This window comes from Chrysochloris asiatica, unplaced genomic scaffold, assembly GCF_000296735.1.
Source record: "Chrysochloris asiatica unplaced genomic scaffold, ChrAsi1.0 scaffold00147, whole genome shotgun sequence".
In the NCBI taxonomy this organism is placed as follows: domain Eukaryota; kingdom Metazoa; phylum Chordata; class Mammalia; order Afrosoricida; family Chrysochloridae; genus Chrysochloris; species Chrysochloris asiatica.
This window is the reverse complement of record NW_006408665.1, coordinates 6,315,636-6,335,959: the sequence shown is the minus strand read 5'-3', so window position 1 is coordinate 6,335,959 and position 20,324 is coordinate 6,315,636. Positions and strand designations below refer to the sequence as shown.

Below are 20,324 nucleotides of genomic sequence, written 5' to 3'. Positions count from 1 at the left end.
TGTATGTTCAAGGTCATACTTTGGCTCTTCTGGACTTGTTTCCATTTTTTCGACTTCAGTGCAAACTTGAATATGAGCAATTGATGGTCTGTTTCATTGTCGACCCCTGACCATAATTGTAATGATGATATGGATCTTTTCCACTGTCTCTTCCCACAGATGTATTCAATTTGATTTCTGTGTATTCCATCTGGTGAAGTCCATGTGTATAGCATCTTTTACGTTGTTTAAAAAGGTATTTGCAATAAACAGTCTTTTTTTCCTACAAAATTCTATCATGTGATCTCCAGCATTGTTTCTATCACTAAAGCCATATTTTTAAACTACTGATACTTCCTCTTTGTTTCCAACCTTTGCATTCCAATCACCAGTAGCTGTCAATATATATTGATTGCATGTTATAAATTTCTGACTGAAGTTGTTTATTGTTGTAAAGTGCCATCAAGTCTGTTTCCAAGATGCGGTCTGTGAGTTTGAGCTGCCAACCTTGTGATTCAAACTGACAATTTGGTCCTGTCTTTTATCCCACAGTGCTACACCTGACTTTTGTGGTTGGTGCATAAATTTGAATAGTGGTATTAACAAGTTTTCCTTGTAGGTGTATGGATATTATCTTACCACACACAACATTATACTTCAGTATAGACCTTGATATGTTCTTTGTGATCATGAATGCAATGCCAGTCTTCTTCAGTTTGTCATTTCTGGTATAGTAAACCATGTGATTGTCAGATTCAAAATGGCTAATAGACGTCCATTTCAGCTCTCTAATGCCAATGATACCTATTTTTATGCATTCCAGTTAATTTCTGACAACTTCCAATTTTTCTAGATTCGTATTTTGTACATTCTATTTTCTGATTATTAATGGATGTTTGAGGCTGTTTCTCCTCATGTTGAGTGGTGCCCCATCAGCAAATGAAGGTCCTGAATGCTTTACTCCATTCGCATCATCCCAGTCAACTCTACTTTGAGGCAGCAGCTCTTTCCCTGTTGTAGTTTGAGTTCCTTCCAACCTGACCAGCACTATATCTGACAATATTCTTGTGGTATACATCATGCTTCAATTTTCAATATTCTTGTATTATCTGAAAGTGTTCCACAGCTATTCATAAGGTTTTCAGTCACTAAATATTCAAAAGTAGTCCATCTCTCCTTTCTAGTCTGTCTTCGTTTGGAAAATCAGCTGAAACCTGTCCACCATGTTACTCTGCCAGTATTCAAACTACCAGTGGCATAAATGCCATCATCACAGCAACACACAAGCCGCCATAGTTTGACAAACTAACAGAGGAGTAGTTTTTTTAGAAAAAGAGAGAGATGATAATCCAATGCAAAATGACTAAAGAACTTGAATAGACATTTCTTCTAAGCTATATAAATGGCCAATAAGTTCATGAAAAAATAAAGTCCTGGTATGGGGTTCTAAGATGAACACTGGACTGCTAATCACAAGGTCAGTAGTTCAAACCCATCAGCTGCTCCACAGAAACCATATACAAGGTCACTATGAGTCAGAACCTACTTGACAGAACTTAACAACAACAACATTGAATGAGGGATTCAATTTCTCCATATCCTTGCCAGCACTTACTTGTCTTCAGTTTTTCTGATAATAGCCCCCCTATCGTTAGGTGCCATTAAGTTGATTCTGACTCATGGTGAACACATGTGTACTGAGTACATTGCAGATGTTTTGGAAGCAGATTGCCAGGCCTCATGTCAGAGATACCTCTGGGTGCATTTGAACCACCATCAACTTTTCAGGTAATAATTTAGTAGTTAACCATTTGTGCCACATAGGAACTCCTGTAACCATCCAAATGGGTGTGCAGTGGCATCTCATTGTGGTTACATCTTGCCATTCACTAATCACTAATGATGAGTACCATCCTTAAATGAGTTTATTGGCCATCTGTATATCTTAGAAGAAACCTCTATTCAAATTTATTTTTGTTTATTATTGTTGAGTGCCACTGAGTCAGTTTCGTCTCATAGTGACCCTGTATAGGGTTTCCGAGGAGTGGGTGGTGAGGTTGAACTGCCAACCTTATTGGTCAAACCAACCTTGCAGTCCAAGCATATTAAACTGCAGCACTTTGAATTGGGTTATCTTCTTAATGTTGAATTGTATGAGTCCTTTATATATTCTGGATATTAACCCCTTATCAGCTATATGGTTTCTAACTATAGTCTCTCATTTTGTAGGTTGTCTCTTCGCTTTCTTAATAAAATCCTTTCGTGCACAAAAGTACCTAAATTTATTTCAAGTCTAGTGTATCTTTGGTTTTATCATTGTCTATTATTTTTTATATTTTGTTACTTATTATTTTGGTGTCATATCTTAGAATCCATTGTCAAATACAGAGTCAGTCCTATGTTACTTATTAATATTTTTAATGTTCTTACATTAGGAGCCCTAGTAGCATAGTGGGTTATGCTTCGGCTGCAACCTGCAAAGTTAGCAGTTCAAATCCACCAGCTGCCCTGCTCTTGTAAAGATTTACAGTTTGGAAATGCTATACAGGGTCACTATAAGTCAGAATGGCTTTGATAGCACACATCAGCAATAGCTCTTATGTTAGGTGCCTGTTGTTGTTGTTGGTAGGTGCCATTGAGTCAGTTCAGATTCACAATGACCCTATGCACAACAGAAGCATTCAGTCCTCGGTCCTGCATCAGCCTGACAGTTGTTATGTTTCAGGTCATTGCTACAGACACTGTGTTATTCCTTCTCATCAAGAGCTCTCTTTTTTGTTGTTGTTGTTGTTGTTGCTGGCTTTCTTCATTACCAAGCATGATGTCCTTTTCCAGATATTAGACCTGCCTGAAAATGAGTCAAGTCAGGTGCTGTTGCTGCTGTTAGGTGCTGCGAGTGAGTTCCAACTCATAGCAACCCTATGCAGAATGGAACAAAACTTCCAGGTTCTGTGCCATCCTCAAAATTGTTAATACACTTGAGGCCATTGCTGCTGCCACTGTGCCAATCGGTCTTGTTCCAATTGCTTGTTGACCCTTTACTTTAGCAAGCATGATAACCTTCTCTAGGGACTGGTCTGTCCTGATAATATGTCCCAAGTATGAAAGACGAAGTCTCGCCATTCTGGCTTCTAAGGAGCATTCTAGCTATACTTTTTTTTTTTTTTTAGCTATACTTTTTCTGGCAATACATAGTGTTTTAAATATTTTTATTCAACACCATAACTCAACTGCATAAATTCTTCTATAGACCTCCTTAGTCATTGTCCAACTTTTACATGCATATGAAGATATTGAAAAAACCATGGATTGGGTCAGGCACACCTTAGTCCTCAAATTGAAATCTTTGCTCTTGAACACTTTGAATAGGTTGCGCGAAACATATTTACCTAAAGCAATATAACATTTGACTTCTTGATTGCTGTTTCCAGGAGTGTTGATGGTGGATCCAAGCAAAATGAAGTATTTGACAACCTCTGTCTTTTCTCCACTTACCATGATGCTATTTATTGGCCCTATTGTGAAGATTTTTGTTTTCTTTACATTGAGGTACAACTTATACAGAAAGTTGTGATCTTTCAGCTTCATCAGTATTTTAAGCCCTCTTCACTTTCAGAAAACAAGATCGCATCATCTGTTTATTAATTGTTGTTAAATGAGTCTTCCTCCAATCCTGATGACACATTTTTCTTTATATAATCCAGCTTCTCATATTGTTTGCTTAACATACAGATTGAATAATTATGGTGAAAGAATACAACCTTGGCACATACTTTTCCTGATTTTAAACCATTCAGTGTTCATTTGTTTTGTTCAAATAACTGCTTCTTCACAGTTGTACAGGTTCCTCAAGAACGCAATTAAGTGTTCTTAAATATCCTTTCTTTGTAATGTTTTCCAGAGCTTATCATGATCCACATAGTCAAAAGCCTTTGCATAGTCAATAAATCATAGGTGAACATCTTTCTGGTATTCTCTGCTTTCAGCAATCTTACAGCAGCCATAATATCCCTCATTCCAGTTCCTTGTCTAAATTCTGTTTGAACCTCTGGCAGTTCCCTGTTGATGTACTATTGCAGTCATTTTTAAATTATATTCAGCAAAATTTTACTTGCATGAGATAATAATCATATTGTATGATGATTTCCATATTCCATTGGGTCGCCTCTCTTTGGAATGTGCCCAAATATGGATCTCTTCCAATCAGTTGTCCAGGTAGCTCTCTTCCAAATTTCTTGACATAGATGAATGAGTGTCTGCAGTGTTGCATCAATTTGCTGAAAGACTTCAATTTATATTCTATCACTTCCTGGAGTCTTGTTCTTTGCCAATGCCTTCAGTACACCGTGGACATCTTCCTCCAGTACCAATGACTCTTGATTATATGCTACCACTTTATCTATCCATAGTGGTGATGGTGGTTATGTGCTATTGAGTCAGTTCTGACTCATAGCGACATTGTATAGGGTTTCTGAGGCTGTAAAACTTTGTGGGAGCAGAAAGTGTCATCTTTCTCCTGTGGAACAGCTGATAGTTTCGAACTTCTGACCAGCAGTTTAGTAATCCAACTCCTAACCACTATCCTACCCTTGTATCTTCTTTTGAAGTAGGTGAGACAATGTCTTTTGCATCATATGTGTTTAATGCAATACGTCATTGATTTCTTGACTGCTGCTTACATGAGCAGTCATTGTGGATACAACAAAATGAAATCCTTTACAAATTCAATATTTTCTCCATTTATCATAATGTTAATTATTGATCCGGTTGTGAGGATTTTTTTTTTCTTTACATTGATTTGTAATCCACACTGAAGCCTGTAGTCTTTGATCTTCAACAGCAAGTCCATCAAGCTGTCTTCACTTTCAGAAAGCAAAGTTGTGTCATCTGAATACTACAGGTTATTAATAAGTCTTCCTCCAATGTTAATTCTTGATTTTTCTTCATACCTTCCAGGATCTCAGATTTTTTACTCAGAATACAGAATGAATAAGTATGGTGACAGTATACAACCCTGATGCACAGCTTTCTTCATATTGAAACATCTCTTTGTTCTGTTCTTAAGATTGCCTCCTGTTCTATATACAGATTGTGCATGAGCTCAGTTAAGTGTTCTGGAATTCCCATTGTTCAAAATATTAGCCATAGTTTATAATTCACATAATGGAATGCCTTTGCATAGTCAATAATGCACTCATAAACATCTTTCAGGTAAATTGCCCTTTGAGTCAAGATCCATTAGACATCAGCATGGACAATACTTATGCCACATCATCTTCTAAATCCTATCTTATAAATGTACCTATCTTACAAATTTCTTACCATAGACTAGTGAATGCTTACAGAGATGCATCAGTTTGTTGAAATTGTTATTCTGTAAATTCCTGGAGTCTTACTTATCATAAATGCCTTGAGTGCAACTTGAACAACTTCCTTCAATACCATCAGTTCTTGATCATCTACTACCTTATTAAATGGCTGAACAATCAACAATTATTTTACATACAGTGACTGTGTACCCCTTCCATCTTCCTTTGATGCTTCCTGAATCATTAAATACCTAGTCCCTAGAATCCTTCAATATTGCAACTCGATGCGAGAACTTGTTCTTCAAGTACTTCAACTTAAGAATAGCTAAGCATGTTCTTCCTTTTTGGTTTTCTGACACCAGGTCTTTCCACATTTTTTTTATAATAATTTACTTTGTGTTCTCAAAATGCCCTTTGAAAAATTTTGTTCGGCTTTTTTATTCCTCATTTCTTCAATTTACTCTGATTTCTGAGTGCTCAAGAGCAAGTTTTAGAGTCTTTTCTGACATCCATTTTGGTTGTTTCTTTTCTGTCTTTTTAATGACCTTTTACTTTCTTCCTGTATGATGTTCTTGATGTCATCCCACAACTCTTCTTGTCTTCATTCATTAGTGTCTTTTCAATCAAATCTGTTCTTGAGATGGTCTCCAAATTCAGGTGGAGCATATCCAAGGTCATATTTGGCTCTTGAAGAATTGCGCTTTATTGACTACAAAAATGCTTTTGATGGTGTGGATCATGACAAGCTATGGACAATATTGAGAAATATGAGTATTCCAGAACATTTAACTGTATTCTTGAGGAACCTGTACATAAACCAAGTGGCAGTTGTTCAAACAGAAGAGGGGAACAACAAATGATCTAAAGTTAGGAAAGGTGTACACCAGGGTTGTATTCTTTCACCACACTTATTCAATCCGTATGCTGAAAAAAAAATCTGAGAAGCTGGATTATATGAAGAAAAACATCACCCCAGGATTGGAGGAAGGCTCATTAACAACCTGCTATATGCAGATTATACAATCTTGCTTGCTGAAAGCCAAGAGGACTTAAAATACTTATTGATGAAAATCAAAAACTACATCCTTCGGTATGGGTTGCACCTCAATGTAAAGAAAATAAAAATGCTCACCACTGGGCCAATAAATAACATTGTCAATGGCTTCCTTTTGCTTGTATCAACCATCAACACTCATAGAAGCAGCAGTCAAGAAATCAAATGATATATTGCATTGGGAAAATCTACTGAACAAGACCTGTTTAAAGTGTTGAAGAGCAAAGATGTCAGTTTGAGGACTAAGGTGTGCCTACGCAAGCCATGGTATTTTCAATAACCTCATATGCATGCAAAAGTTGGATAGTGAATAAGGAAGACTATTGAAGAATTGATGCATTTGAGTTATAGTGTTGGAGGAGAATATTGAAAGTACCATGGACTGCCAAAACAAACAGATCTGTGTTGGAAGAAGCATAGCCAGAGTGCTCGTTGGAAGCCAGGATGGCCAGACTTAGTCTTTCACACTTTGGACAAATTGTCAAGAGGGACCAGTCACTGGAGAAGGATATTATGTTTGGTAAAGTAGAGGGTCAGAGAAAAAGAGGAAGACCCCTAATGGGATGGATTGCAGCAGTGGCAGCATTTATGGGCTCAAATGTAGCACCAATTGGGAGGTTGGCCCAGTTTTTTGTTCTATTGTGCATAAGGTTGCTATGAGTCAGTGCTAACTCGATGGCACCTAACAACAACAATAGATGTGTTTTCATTTTCTTCAGTTTCAGCCTGAACTTGCATATAAGCAATTGATGGTCTTTTTCCCCATAATCTGCCCCTGTTTTGGCTAAAGATATTGAACTTCTCCATCAACTCTTCTCATAGTTGTAGTCAATTTGATTCCTATATATTCCATCTGGTAAGGTCCATGTGTATCGTGCCTTTATGTTGTTTAAAAAGATATCTGCAATTTATCATTGGCATTCCAAAATTCTATAATTTGATCTCCAGCATAGTTTCTATCACCATGGCCATATTTACTGATTACTGATTCTTCCTCTTTGTTTGCAACTTTCACATTCCAGTCACCATTAAGTATCAATGCATCTTGATTGCATATTTGATCAATATCAAACTAAAGAAGGTGGCAGAATTTTTCAATTTCATCATCACTGGCTTTAGTGATTGGTTTGTAAATTTTAATCATAATAGTGATATTAACTGATGCCCCTTGTAGGCAAATGAGTATTATCCTATTCCAGACAATATTGTACTTCTAGATAGAAGTTGAAATATTTTTTTTATGATGAATATGATGTCATTCTCTTCAATTTGATGTTCTCTGCATAGTAAACCATATGATTCAGATTAAAAATGGGCTACACCAGCCCATTTCAGTTCACTAATGCCTAGGTTATCAGTTTTTTATGTTGCATTTCACTTTTGACAACTTCCAATTTTCCTAGATTCATACGTCATACAGTCTATGTATTGATTATTAATGGATGATTTTCTTCTCATTTTGAGTTGTGCCCCCATCAGCAAATGAAAGTCCTGAAAGTTTTGCTCTACTCACATCACTAAGGTCAACACTGCTTTGAAGAGTCAGCTTTTCCCAGTCTTATATTGAAAGTCTTTCAACCTGAGGAGCTTATCTTTTGGCACTATATCTCACAACATGCTGCTGCTATTTATAAGGTTTCATCATTTGGCCCTATATCTGAAAATGTTCTACTGCTATACATTTCAGGGGCTAACCATTCAATACTAGTCTCCCTCTCCTTCTTTCTAGTCTGTCCTAGACTAGAAGTTCAGTGGAAACCTGTCCACTATGGGTGATTCTACTGGTATTTAATATATTGGTAACATAGTTTGTGGTATCACGGCAGCATGCAAGCCACCACAGCATGACAAACTAACAGACAGTAGCATGTGGTATGGTTTCAAATATCTTCTTTTGGAGACCCTGTTGTCTCTGTACCATATCATCAAAAGACTTCTTTCCCAATTGAGCTGCTTAGTATCCTCGGCTAAAATCAGTTGACCATAGATGTGTGAGTTTATTTCTCTACTCTCAGTTCTGTTCCAATTGTCTGTATGTTTATCCTTATAGTAGTATGAGAAAGTTTATTATTTTTTATGTCTGTAGAAGAAGCACTGGTTTGTGAATGACAAGCTCAGAGGTTCTTTCTGCTCCTTCAAATATTATAGCCTTGGAAACACTATACAGTGTTGCTATGAGTCGGAACCAACTCCAAGACACTTAACAACAATAACAAAAGTATATTTTAAGATCAGGAAGTTTGTGTCTTCCTAATTTATTTCTGTTTTTCAAGAATGTGTTATATCTTTTGGAATTCTAACAGTGCTATATGAACTTGAGAATCAGGTTTTCCCTTTCTCCATAAAGGCTGTTGGAATTTTGATAGGATTGTATGATAATTGTTGATCACTGTGGAAAGCACTGACATCTTAATCCTACCTCGTGTTGTTAAGTGGCATTGAGTCAGTTCTGACCCATAGAAACCCTGTATAGAGTTTCCAAAGAGTGGCTAGTGAGCTTGAACTATAGACCCTGCAATTCAAACTGACCTTGGGGTCCATTGCTTACCTTACAGTGCCACACCAGGACTCCATCTACACATATATTATTTGATATAAATTTATGAAAAATATTGTGTAGGTTGCATTCCTATACATATACATATGGCAAGGTTAGCACTTAATAAGTAGATCATGAAAAATTTATATTTATAAATGAGCTTCCAGACAATACAGACTAGGAAGAAAGATAGACAAACACCTTCTGAATATTTAGTCACTGAAAAACTTATGAATAGCACAGAAAAATTGTCAGATACAGTGCCAGAAAATGAGCCTCTCAGGTTGGAAGGCACTCAAAATGCGACTGGGAAAAAGCTGCCTCCTAAAAGTAGAGTTGATTATGATGACGTGAATGGAGTTAAGCCAGTGGAAGTAAAACACGCAGGAACGTCATTTGCTGATGGGGCACAACTCAAAATGAAGAGAAATAGCTGTAAACATCCATTAATAATCGGAACATGAAATGCACGAACCATGAATCTAGGAAAATGGGAAATTGTCAAAAATGAAATGGAATGCATAAACATCGATATCTTAGGCATTAGTGTGGTGAGATGGATTAGTATTGGCCTTTATGAATCTGACAACTACAAGGTTACTATGCCAGGAATGCCAAATTGAAGAGGAATGGTGTTGCATTCATTGTCAAAAAGAACATATCCAGGTCAGTCATGAGGTACAACGCTGTCTGTGATAGGATAATATCCATGTGCCTAAAAGGAAGCCCATTAATACCACTATTATTCAAATTAATGCACTAACCACTAAAGCCAGTGAAGATGAAATAGAAGAATTCTACCAACTTCTTCAATCTGATATTCATCCGACATGCAATCAACATGTACTGATCATTACTGGTGATTGGAATGCAAAGATTGGGAACAAACAGGAAGGACCAGTAGTTGGAACCTCAGTGACACAAATGATGATAGAGATCGCATGATAGATTTCTGCAAAATCAATGATTTGTTCATTTCAAATACTTTCTTTAGACAGCATAAGAAAGATTATACACATGGGCCTCACCAGATGGGATACACAGTAATCAAATAGAACACATCTATGGAATGAGATGATGGAAAAGCTCTATTTCATCAGTCAAAATGAGGCCAGGAGCAGATTGTGTGATACATCATCAATTCCTCATATGAAAATTCAAACTGAAGCTGAAAAAAATAAAAACAAGTCCATGAGTGCCGAAATATGATGTTGAATAAATCCCACCTGAATTTAGAGATTATCTGAAGAACAGATTTGAGACATTAATCACTAAAGACTGAAGACCACAGGAGTTGGGGGATGACATCAAGAACATCATACAGGAAGAAAGCAAAAAGTCATCAAAAAGACAAGAAAGAAGGAAAAAATTAAAATGGATGTCAGAAGAGACACTGAAACTTGCTCTCCAGCATAAAAATGCTAAAGCAAATGCAAAAAATGAGAAGGTACAAGAGCTAAACAGAAAATTTCAAAGGTCAGCTCGAGAAGACAAAGTCAAATATAAATGTGCAAATATCTAGAATCAGAAAACCAAAAAGTAAGAACACACTCAGCATTTCTCAAGCTGGGGGAACTGAAGAAAAAATTCAAACATGGACTGTTGTTATTGAAGGATTCTCTGGGTAAATTACTGAATGATGCTCAAAGCATCAAAAGAAGGAAGGAATACATAGAGTCACTGTACCAAAAGGAAATAGTTGATGTTCCACCATTTCAAGAGGTAGCATATGGTTAAGAGCCAATGATACTGAAGGAGGAAGTCCAAGGTGCATTGAAGGAATTGGCAAAGAACAAGGCACCAGGAATTGATGGAATACAAATTGAAATCTTTCAAGAAAGTGAGGCGGCACTGGAGACACTCACTCATCTATGTCAAGAAATTTGGAAGACAACTATCTGACTGACTGATTGGAAGAGATTCATATTTGTGCCCATTCCAAAGAGAGGTTACCCAAGATAAAGCAGACATCATCGGACAATATATTTGATATCCCATGCGAGTAAAGTTTTACTAAAGGTAATACAGAAATGGCTGCAAACATACATTGACAGAGAACTTCCAGAGGCTCAAGCTGGATTCAAGAGTCCATGGAATGAGGGATATCATTGCTGTTGTCTGATGGATCTTGGCTGAAAGCAGAAAATATCAGAAAGATGTTTGCCTGTGCTTTATTGACTATGCAAAGGCTTTTAATTGTTTGGATCATGACAAGCTATGAACAACATTGCAATGTATGAGTAGTCTGGAACACTTAATTGTGCTCAGGAGGTATCTGTACCTGGATCAAGAGGCAGTTGTTCGAACAGAATGTGGGAACACTGAATGGTTTAAAATTAAGAAAGGTGTGTGACAGGGTTGTATTCTTTTACCACACTTACTCAACTTGTATGCTGAGCAAATAATCTGAGAAGCTGGGCTATATGAAGAAAAACTTGGCATCAGGATTGGAGGAAGACTCATTAACAACCTGCAATATGCAGATGATACAACCTTACTTGCTGAAGATCAAAGATCACAACCTTCAATATAGATTGCATCTCAATGTGAAGAAAACAAAAATCCTCACCACTGAATGAATAAACATCATTCTCATCAATGGAGAAATATTGAATTTGTCAATGATTTCATTATTCTTGGATCAACTATCAACACTCATGGAAGCAGCAGTCAAGAGATCAGATGACTTATTGCATTAGGCAAATCTGCTACACAGGAACTTTTTAAAGTGTTGAAGAGTAGAGATGTCAGCTTGAGGACTAAGATGTGCCTGACCCAAGCCATGGTATTTTCAATCACCTCATATGGATGCGAAAGCTGGACAGTGAATAAGGAAGATCGTAGAAGAATTTATGTCTTTGAATTATGGTGTTGGAGGAGACTACTAAAAGTGCCATGGACTGCCAAAAGAACCAATAGATCTGTTTTGGAAGAAGTGCAGCCAGAGTGCTCCTTAGAGGCCACGATGGCCAAACTTCATCTCTCATACTTTGGACATATTGTCAAGAGGGAATAGTTGCTAGAGAAGGATATCATGCTTGGTGAGATGGAGGGTCAGAAAAAAAGAGGAAGATCCCCAACAAGATGGATTGGCAGGTGGCAGGCATCGATGGACTCAAGTGTGGCAACAGTAGTGAGGTCAGCCCAGGATCGGACATTGTTTCATTCTGCTGTGCATAGGGTCGCTATGAGTCGGTTCCAACTCGATGGCACCTAACAACAACAACAAAATTTCCAGACTTAAGGTATTGTGATAATAAGAATAAAAACCAAAGGTACAAGTCTGTTCTGTTAGTTATATTTGTCTGCTAATTGTATCCTCTAATGTGATGTTTAATATGGGTCCAAGAAAAAAAAAGAAGGGGACACTTCTAGTCAGTATAAAAGGATATCTATCATGTTCTTATAGAGGTTGACTAAAGTAAGGCTATGAGCTCACAGTATTCCATTTCAGGAGATCTGGAATTTTCTCAGTGTCATTTCTATTCCAGTGAAGTGAATAGCAGAGGTGCACTTCACAGACGAAAGAGGGTATGGAATAGGCTGTAATTACTCTCTGAAGTCCTTCTGAGTTTCCATGTTTTGGAACTGAAATGTAGTGCTTCATAGAAAACTAAAAGAAAAGTCTTAAATGGACACATTTAATGGTTATTAATGAAAAATAGTTCATATAAAAAGGAAAATAAAGCAGGCAAACAGACAGAGAGATCAATGGGGTTAGGTGGATGATAGGCAAAGAGGAAGAGAGAGAGAGAGAGACGGAGAGATTTCTAAAGGTTTTTCTTACATTGTATATTTAGTTAAATCCTTTCCCAAGAAGGCATTACCTGAAATGACACCACAATAATGACTGTGAGGAGCGGACTTCTCTTTGACTTTTTCTTCCATGGATCTTTTCTGCCTATACACACGGTGTGGGTGACCTGTAATGGCCACTGTGTTATTGAGTGGCTCAATAAATATGAAGTCCTCATTGATCTGTATAAATCCCATCTGGAATACATAACATAAAAAGACACATAAACATTACCATTAAGTGACTTACTTTCTTGGTTTCCAATTCACACACATACTCTATTTCTCTTTCATATGTGTGCAACTCTAAGGTAGCTATCTCCCTATTTTATTATCTCATTTTAATGTATTTTATTACACTAGCAAAAACTTCATTTTGTCAGTCTTAGTCTGTGTGGGTGGGAGGCTAGCTGCCAGTAACAGATGCACAGCAAAACTTCTGGAATGTTAAAGGTTCACTTTGGGAGACCCATGGGGTTACTTACATGTACAGCATGTACAGAAAGAGCCATACAATTTTTAATTGCATACACCCCACAGTCAAACTTTTAGACATTCATTATTTAATAAAATAATTCATCTATATCAAGGCAAGTGTAGGATACTAACATTGAAATTAATATATAAAGTAGTCTTAAAACTTTCTTCTTTAAAAAGCCTTCAGATAAGATATTAGACCAAAAATGAAGCATCATTAACTTAAGTTATATTTCATATAATACCATATTTTAAAGTCAATTGGGAACAGTGAATTGAAACCATAAAATACAGTTATGCTAAAATGAAAGTATAACTTATAACAAGTACATATTCTTGCAATATATCTAGGCTAAACACTGTTGTGTAATTTTAATGTAACCTCCAATGAGTTATTTTATAGTCGATGCATGTTTTGTTTCACTCAAAATCTTAAAGTGACTGAAATTCTAAAATAATTACATGAAATTCAGACAAATTTCTCTTGAGCCTAATTTGATGAGGGAAAAAAAGAGAAAGTCTTACATACTTGTATAAAAACATTAAATACTGGGAATGAAAACTACAGTTATAGGTGTATGGAGGATAGATCTAGATAGTGAAATGCAAAAAATAGCTCTACTCAGACAGCTTCAATAGTTCATTGCAGTGGCCACACAGAACTCAGACATGAGTCTCAGATTGATGGGGTTTATTAGGAAGTTAACAGGTTACAATTCAGAGTCAGAAATGTTAGCAGTACAGTTTTTTAAAAATCTAGTCAGGATAACCTCGATTCATTTGTACCCACAGGCAGGCCTCTATGTTGCCCAATGTTACAAAGCTCTTTAAGAGCCCACAGGATACAATATTCCCATGAGTCTTAGCTTGAGGGCACTCCAGTATAGCTCCATAGGTTAGCAAACCTTCTCCCTCCAATTAAGTGCCTGGAGGTACCCCAGTGTGTAAGCAAGCTTCCTACTCCAAGTTGCTCAGTTTTACTTGGCCCATGGACTGAGAAGCCCACTGCTCTGTCTTGTGCTTTGGTTTTTGGTTCTGCTGCTGCTGCTTCTCTGCCACTCCTCCAGTGACACAGCTTTCTTTTTTAGGGTCTTAGGGGAAAAGCTTCTTCTTCTTTGGTGGTTCTGGGATGGCTCATTGTATACATGTTAGAATTCCAGATTTTTATACTTACAATTAACCTTGTTAACCATTCACAACAAAGTCATATAATCCTGTCAGCATCTCTCCCATCTTCTCTCACTCAGATCTGTCACGGCCAAAATATTGTTTGATGGGAGTTACAAAGACTAAGACTAGAAAAAATGAATAAGTATTTCACTGCACCATCACCATAGAAGATATTGTTGTTGTTGTTGTTAAGTGCCGTCAAGCCAGTTCTAACTCATAATGATCCTGCATAGGGTTTCCAAGGAGCAACTGGTGGGTTTGAACAGCTGACCTTGTGATTCATAGTCCAGTGCTAATCTTATAGCACCATACCAGGAGTCATATATTTTATTCTTATCTAATGTATTGCAGTGACTCTGAAATTTACTCACTACTTAAGGCCACTAATAAAATTGATCAAGATAACATTTATGATGCTCATTGCGAACATCTCAGGTAAATATGCTCAGTTTATCTAAATCATAAATGAACATTTTGTGATATACTGTCTTTCAATGGGGTTTAAAACATAAATTTATATCAAAACCTTATAAAATAGTATTGTGCACCAATGTGAAAATTTAAAGGCCCCAAGGACAGATTCTTGGCTTACATAATTTGGGTTTATAATTTGAGAAAGTTCCACCATCTTTATTTATACAAAGTCATAGAGATGTTTTGAGGATTAAATTCTTCAAAATGCATGCAACACTTACTTAAGGACTTTATATTAGATAAGTACTCAGCAAATGTTTGCTCTTATTTTCAACTTAAAAATAAGAATTGTCACAGAAATTAATAAATATTTGAATGTACAATGAAAAACTAATATACTCCAAAGAATAAAAAATATTTTGGGGGGTAGGGTGGGATAGGATTTGAAAATCTCTTGAAAATATAGAGTTGTTTGTTGTGTTAGAAAACAAAAAGGTCACATTTTAAAATGAGAATAAACATTGGAATAGTTATATATGGTATCTCATTCGTTCAACACATATTTACTGTCTGAGCACTGTTTGCCAGATTCACTTCACTCTGGGGAATATTTAGAACTAAGGGTCACACTGAACTTTCTGATTGATCAGAATTCTACCCTGTGGTACAGAAAAGTGCTTCAAGTTGAGTTAGTATCTTTCAAAGTACTTGCTTACTTAACCAGATTTGCAGAAAATCATGAATCTTTGTTTCCCCTCATTTTTCCAGTTATCTTCACTGTGATTTGCCAAGTCTTAGAAGACTATAAACCTGAAAATAATCACTCTTCACAAGTGTCCAACAATCCACAATATGGTAGCATTTTCCTTAGTGAGAAATTGGTCCTCTCAATGTTTAACAGCCAATTTCAAGGAAAGAAAATACTATATGAATTAAATGGAGAAAAGATTGAAGTTTTCAAAGATTGTACTTTACTTGGATCCACAATGAAAGGTCAAAAGAATCAAATGATGTGTTGCATTGGAGAAAACTTGCATGAGACCTCTTTAATGTGTTTAAGGGCAAAGATGTTAGTGTTAGAACTAAGGTGTGTCTGACCCAAACTATAGTATTTTCAGTTGCCTCATATACAACTGAAAATTGAATAATGAATAAGGAAAACTGAAGGTGCCTTTGAATCATGGTGTTGGTGAAGAATATTGAATATAACATGGACTGTCAGAACAAATAACTCTTAGAATAAGTACACCAGAATGGTTCTTGGAAGTGAGGAAAGCAAAACTTCATCTCATATTCTTTGAACATGTTATCAGGAGGGACAATCTTTGGAAAAAGACCTCATGTGTGGTAAAGTAGAGAGTCAGTAAAAAAAAAGGACGATCCTCAATGAAATGGATTGATACAGAGCTGCAACAATGGACTGTAACGCAACAATGGTTACTCCATAGGGTTTCCAAAACGATCAGTCTTTTAGGAACATTCTTTTGTTTCTCCTATCAAACGGGCTTAAACCACCAACCTTTCAGTTAGCATCCAAAAGCTTAACCCACTGTGCCACCAGGACTTCTTGAAAATAAGCTACTAGTCATTTATTTTCTTATTGGATCTATGTTTCATATTATCTTTGTTTAGATGCCCCTGTAATTTTTACACAACAACTGACCTATGTCTCCATGTAAGTGTATTCATACTTCTCCCCATTTCTAATCACAACATAAAACTTGATTTGATCAATATGCAAGGATGTTTACATATTATTGCATCAATTCAGCAAATATGAAAGGTTCATTTGTTCAAATTTCAAAGTAATTACAATTTATTAAATATATGAACAGATTCTAAAAATCTAATCTAAGTAGTATACACTCTATACTCTTTTCCCCTCTTCCTGAGAAACAATTTCACTTCCATGCCACACTTCCATAATTGAAGAACTTCTATAATTATCTCAAGTATGCTCTTGATTCTTTCTTGCAAATTTAAGTACTTTATGATCTAGAATCTTGGTTTTCCAAGTGAATTTGGATTCTAGACAACAAAATTCATTGGATTCTTACTATTGTTATTGTAAGACATGCTATTAGAAATAAGTAGCATATGACAAAAATTAGTATTTAATATATATATATATATATATATATATTTAAAATTTTCCTGAAGTAGTTCAAAACGGTTGCAGCAGTACATTAACAGAGAGCTGCCAGAAATTTAAACCAGATTCAGGAGAGGGATGGAACTAGGGATATGATTGCTGAAATCAGGTGGCTCTTGGCAAAAGCAGAACATACCAGAAAGATGTTTATTGTACTTTATTGACTGTTCAAAGTCAATCAACTGTATGTATCATAACTCTGGATAACATTTCAAAGCATGGGAATTCCAGAAGACTTAATTTTACTCATGAAGAATCTGTACATAGACCAAGAAGCAGCTATTTGAATAGAACAAGGGAATACTGAATGTTTAAAATCAGGAAAGGTGTGTGTCAGGGTTGTATCCTTTCACCATACTTATTCAATCTGTATGCTGAGCACATAATCCAAGAAGTTGAATTATACAAAGAAGAACAGAACATCAGAATTGGAGAAATTCTCCTTAACAATTTTTGATATACAGATAATGCAAATTTGATTGCTGAAAGCAAAGAGGACTTAAAATATTTACTTATGAAAATCAAAGACTACAACCTTTAGTAAGGATTGCACCTCAATGTAAAGAAATGAAGAATCCTCACAACTGAACCAACAAGTAATATCATGATAAAATAAAAGATTGAAAAGTCAAATACTGCATTTTGCTTGGATGCACCATCATTACATGCACACAGCAGTCAAGAAATCAAAAGACATCTTTAGTGTTAAATAGCAAAGATGTCAGTTTGCGGACCTAAGTCCTGGTATTTTCAATAGCCTCATATACATGTGAAACTTGGATAATGAAAAAGGAAGACCATAGGAGAATTGATGCATTTGAGTTATGATATTAGAGAAGAATATTAGAAGTACCATTACTTACAGAAGAACAAACAAATCTATGTTGGAAGAAGTACAATCAGAATGCTCCTTAAAAACCAGGGCGGTGAGACTTTACCCCTTCTACTTTGGACATGTTGTAGGAAGTACCCAGTCCCTGGAGAAGGACATAGTGCTTGGTAAAGTGCTGGGGACAGCATACGCAGACCCTGGGTTGATCAGTGGCTCTGTGACATGGATGAAAATCCAACCCTGTGGCCCTCCTCAGGACTGCGAGCCATGGACCCTGAGGGCCAAGGAAGTGACCTCCTGATGTCCCGGGTTCATTGGTTTTTGCGAACTCACTGGTTGGCTACCTCTGTATAATTTTCTTTGGTCCTAATATTGTTAATTCTATGCTTCTAACTCCAGTAATTATAGCTTCTGAGAAAATGGTTTCTTTTACAATGCCTTTCTTAATGCCTCCACTGTGTTGACAGTGCGTAGAGTCCTGGGAACAAATCTTTATGAGGAACAAGCGATAGCCACCTGGGATGGAAGTCAGAACTGCTCCTTATTTGATTATTCAGTTATGTTTGATATCCATGAACATTAATGGGTTTGAAACCCCTTTTTAGAGCCGAGGCAGTAAAAGTTTCCTCAGATAATTCAGAAAGGCCAGGAACAGGTATATTGGGAATATGAGAAAAGGTTTTTAGAGAAAAACTACCCAAGGTTTGTACATAAAGTGGAATGGTAAATTCTGGGAATGTTGGATTAGAGGATAATAGTGGCAGCCCCATTAAACCACCTCTGAATATAATCAGTTTAACCCAGATGCTCTCCTTCCTCCTGAAAGTATATAGGAATGTGATAATTAAGAACAATGTAGCATTTTAGATACAGATAAATGAAGCCCAGTGCCTGAGATCTTCCTCACAAACAAAAGTTTGCAAAGTGTACAGAGACAGCTTGGCTCCTTTCAGGAACCTTGCTTTATGTTAAGTATCCATAAGAAACCACACGTCGATGCTCTAGATCATTTAAGCCTAAAAGTTCATATATAACAGCTTGATTGAACCTTTTTTCTGTAAAAATAAAAACATTACATTGTTAAGAAAAACTATGAAAATATTTTAAAAGTTGTTCCTGTGAATCATTATGTCCTGTTTTGAATGATTAATCACATTTCAGTTCCATATCCTGTCTTATCTAAAGAATCACATCCTCCCTTTGCGAATTGCATCCTTCCATTGTAACAAATCCCTCCGTAAAAAAGAGAATAAAAGACTGAGGTAGAGTGAGTTCTGGGTGCAATGCTAGGCAATATGTTTGCAGATCTGTCTACCTGCCAGCTTGCATCATATCTGTGTGTCTGTCTTTTTTGTATATATTTCATCTCTCTCTTTCTCTATCCCTTTCGCCTCCAGATCTCCCTTCTTCGTGACACCCACACTGCCTTGTCGAGGCTGGACCCCGACATAGGACCAAGACAGTAAAGTGCAGGGTCAGGCAAAAAGAGGAAGGCCTCCAATGAAATGGGTGTGCACAGTGGTAGCAACAATGGGCTCAAACATGACAACAATTGTTAGGATGGTGCAGGACCGGACAGTATTTTGTTCTGTTGTGTATAGGGTCTATATATGTCAGAAATGACCTGATAACAATTTTCAGAGGTCATTATAATAAGCTATTAAAAACATAAATTATTGTTATTTTTAAATGTCACTAAGTTGGTTCCAACTCATAGTAACCTTGCCTGTATAAAGTTTCCCATGTTGGAATCTTTGTGGGAGCAGAAAGCCTCCTCTTTCATTTGTAGAGCAACAAGTAGGTTTGAATGGCTGAATTTGTGGTTTGCAGTCCAGTGCTTATCCTATAGAACCATCATACTCCCCCAAAATAAGTTGTTGTTGTTGTTGTTAGGTGCCATCAAGTTGGTCCCGACTAGCATATCACAAAACCTAAATATTATAAGTTCAAAAGGACAGGAGAAAGACAATTGTTAGCAGTCATTCAGTTGGCCACGCTTATGAGAACACTATGCACAACAGGAAAAAAAAAAAAAAAAATCTGCCTGGTCCCGTGCCATTTCATGATGGGGATCTGATCATCATGATGCATAGGGGTTTCATTGAATGATTTTTCAGAAGTAGACCACCAGACCTTTCTTCATTGGTCATTGTAATCTGGAAACGCCACTGAAACCTGTTCAACTTTATAACAACATGCAAGCCTCAACTACAGTTTGGTGGTGGCTACACTTGAGGTGCACTGGCTGAGAACTGAACCAGGGTCTCCCACATGGTGTGGCACTGTAGGATAATGACGGGACTGCTAACTGCAAGGTCAGCAGTTCAGACCCAGAAACCCTCCAGGTTTATTACAGAGTCATATGAGTTGAAACGGACTCAATGGCACTTTTGTTGTTGTTTTTGTTGTTCTGTGCCGTGGAGTCCGTTCCGACTCATAGCGACCCTGTACAGGGTTTCCGAGGCTGTAAATCTTTATGGGAGCAGAAAGCCTCATCTTTCTCCCACGGAACAGCTGATAGTTTCGAACTGCTGACCTTGCGGTTCGCAGCCCGATTCATAACCACTACGCTACCAGATCAAACATGCAATCAAGATGTATTG

The 20,324-nt window shown here is 36.8% G+C and overlaps 1 protein-coding gene across 1 annotated transcript in view; it reads right to left on the bottom strand.

The window, feature by feature from the left end:
- Positions 1-20,324, bottom strand: part of ADAMTS19 (ADAM metallopeptidase with thrombospondin type 1 motif, 19) — a 394,617-nt gene that overhangs the window by 263,710 nt on the left and 110,583 nt on the right. Inside the window, exon 3 of the mRNA XM_006870690.1 lies at positions 12,709-12,874. Within this exon, the coding sequence (XP_006870752.1) occupies positions 12,709-12,874 (166 nt within the window). The remainder of the gene's footprint in view (positions 1-12,708; positions 12,875-20,324) is intronic.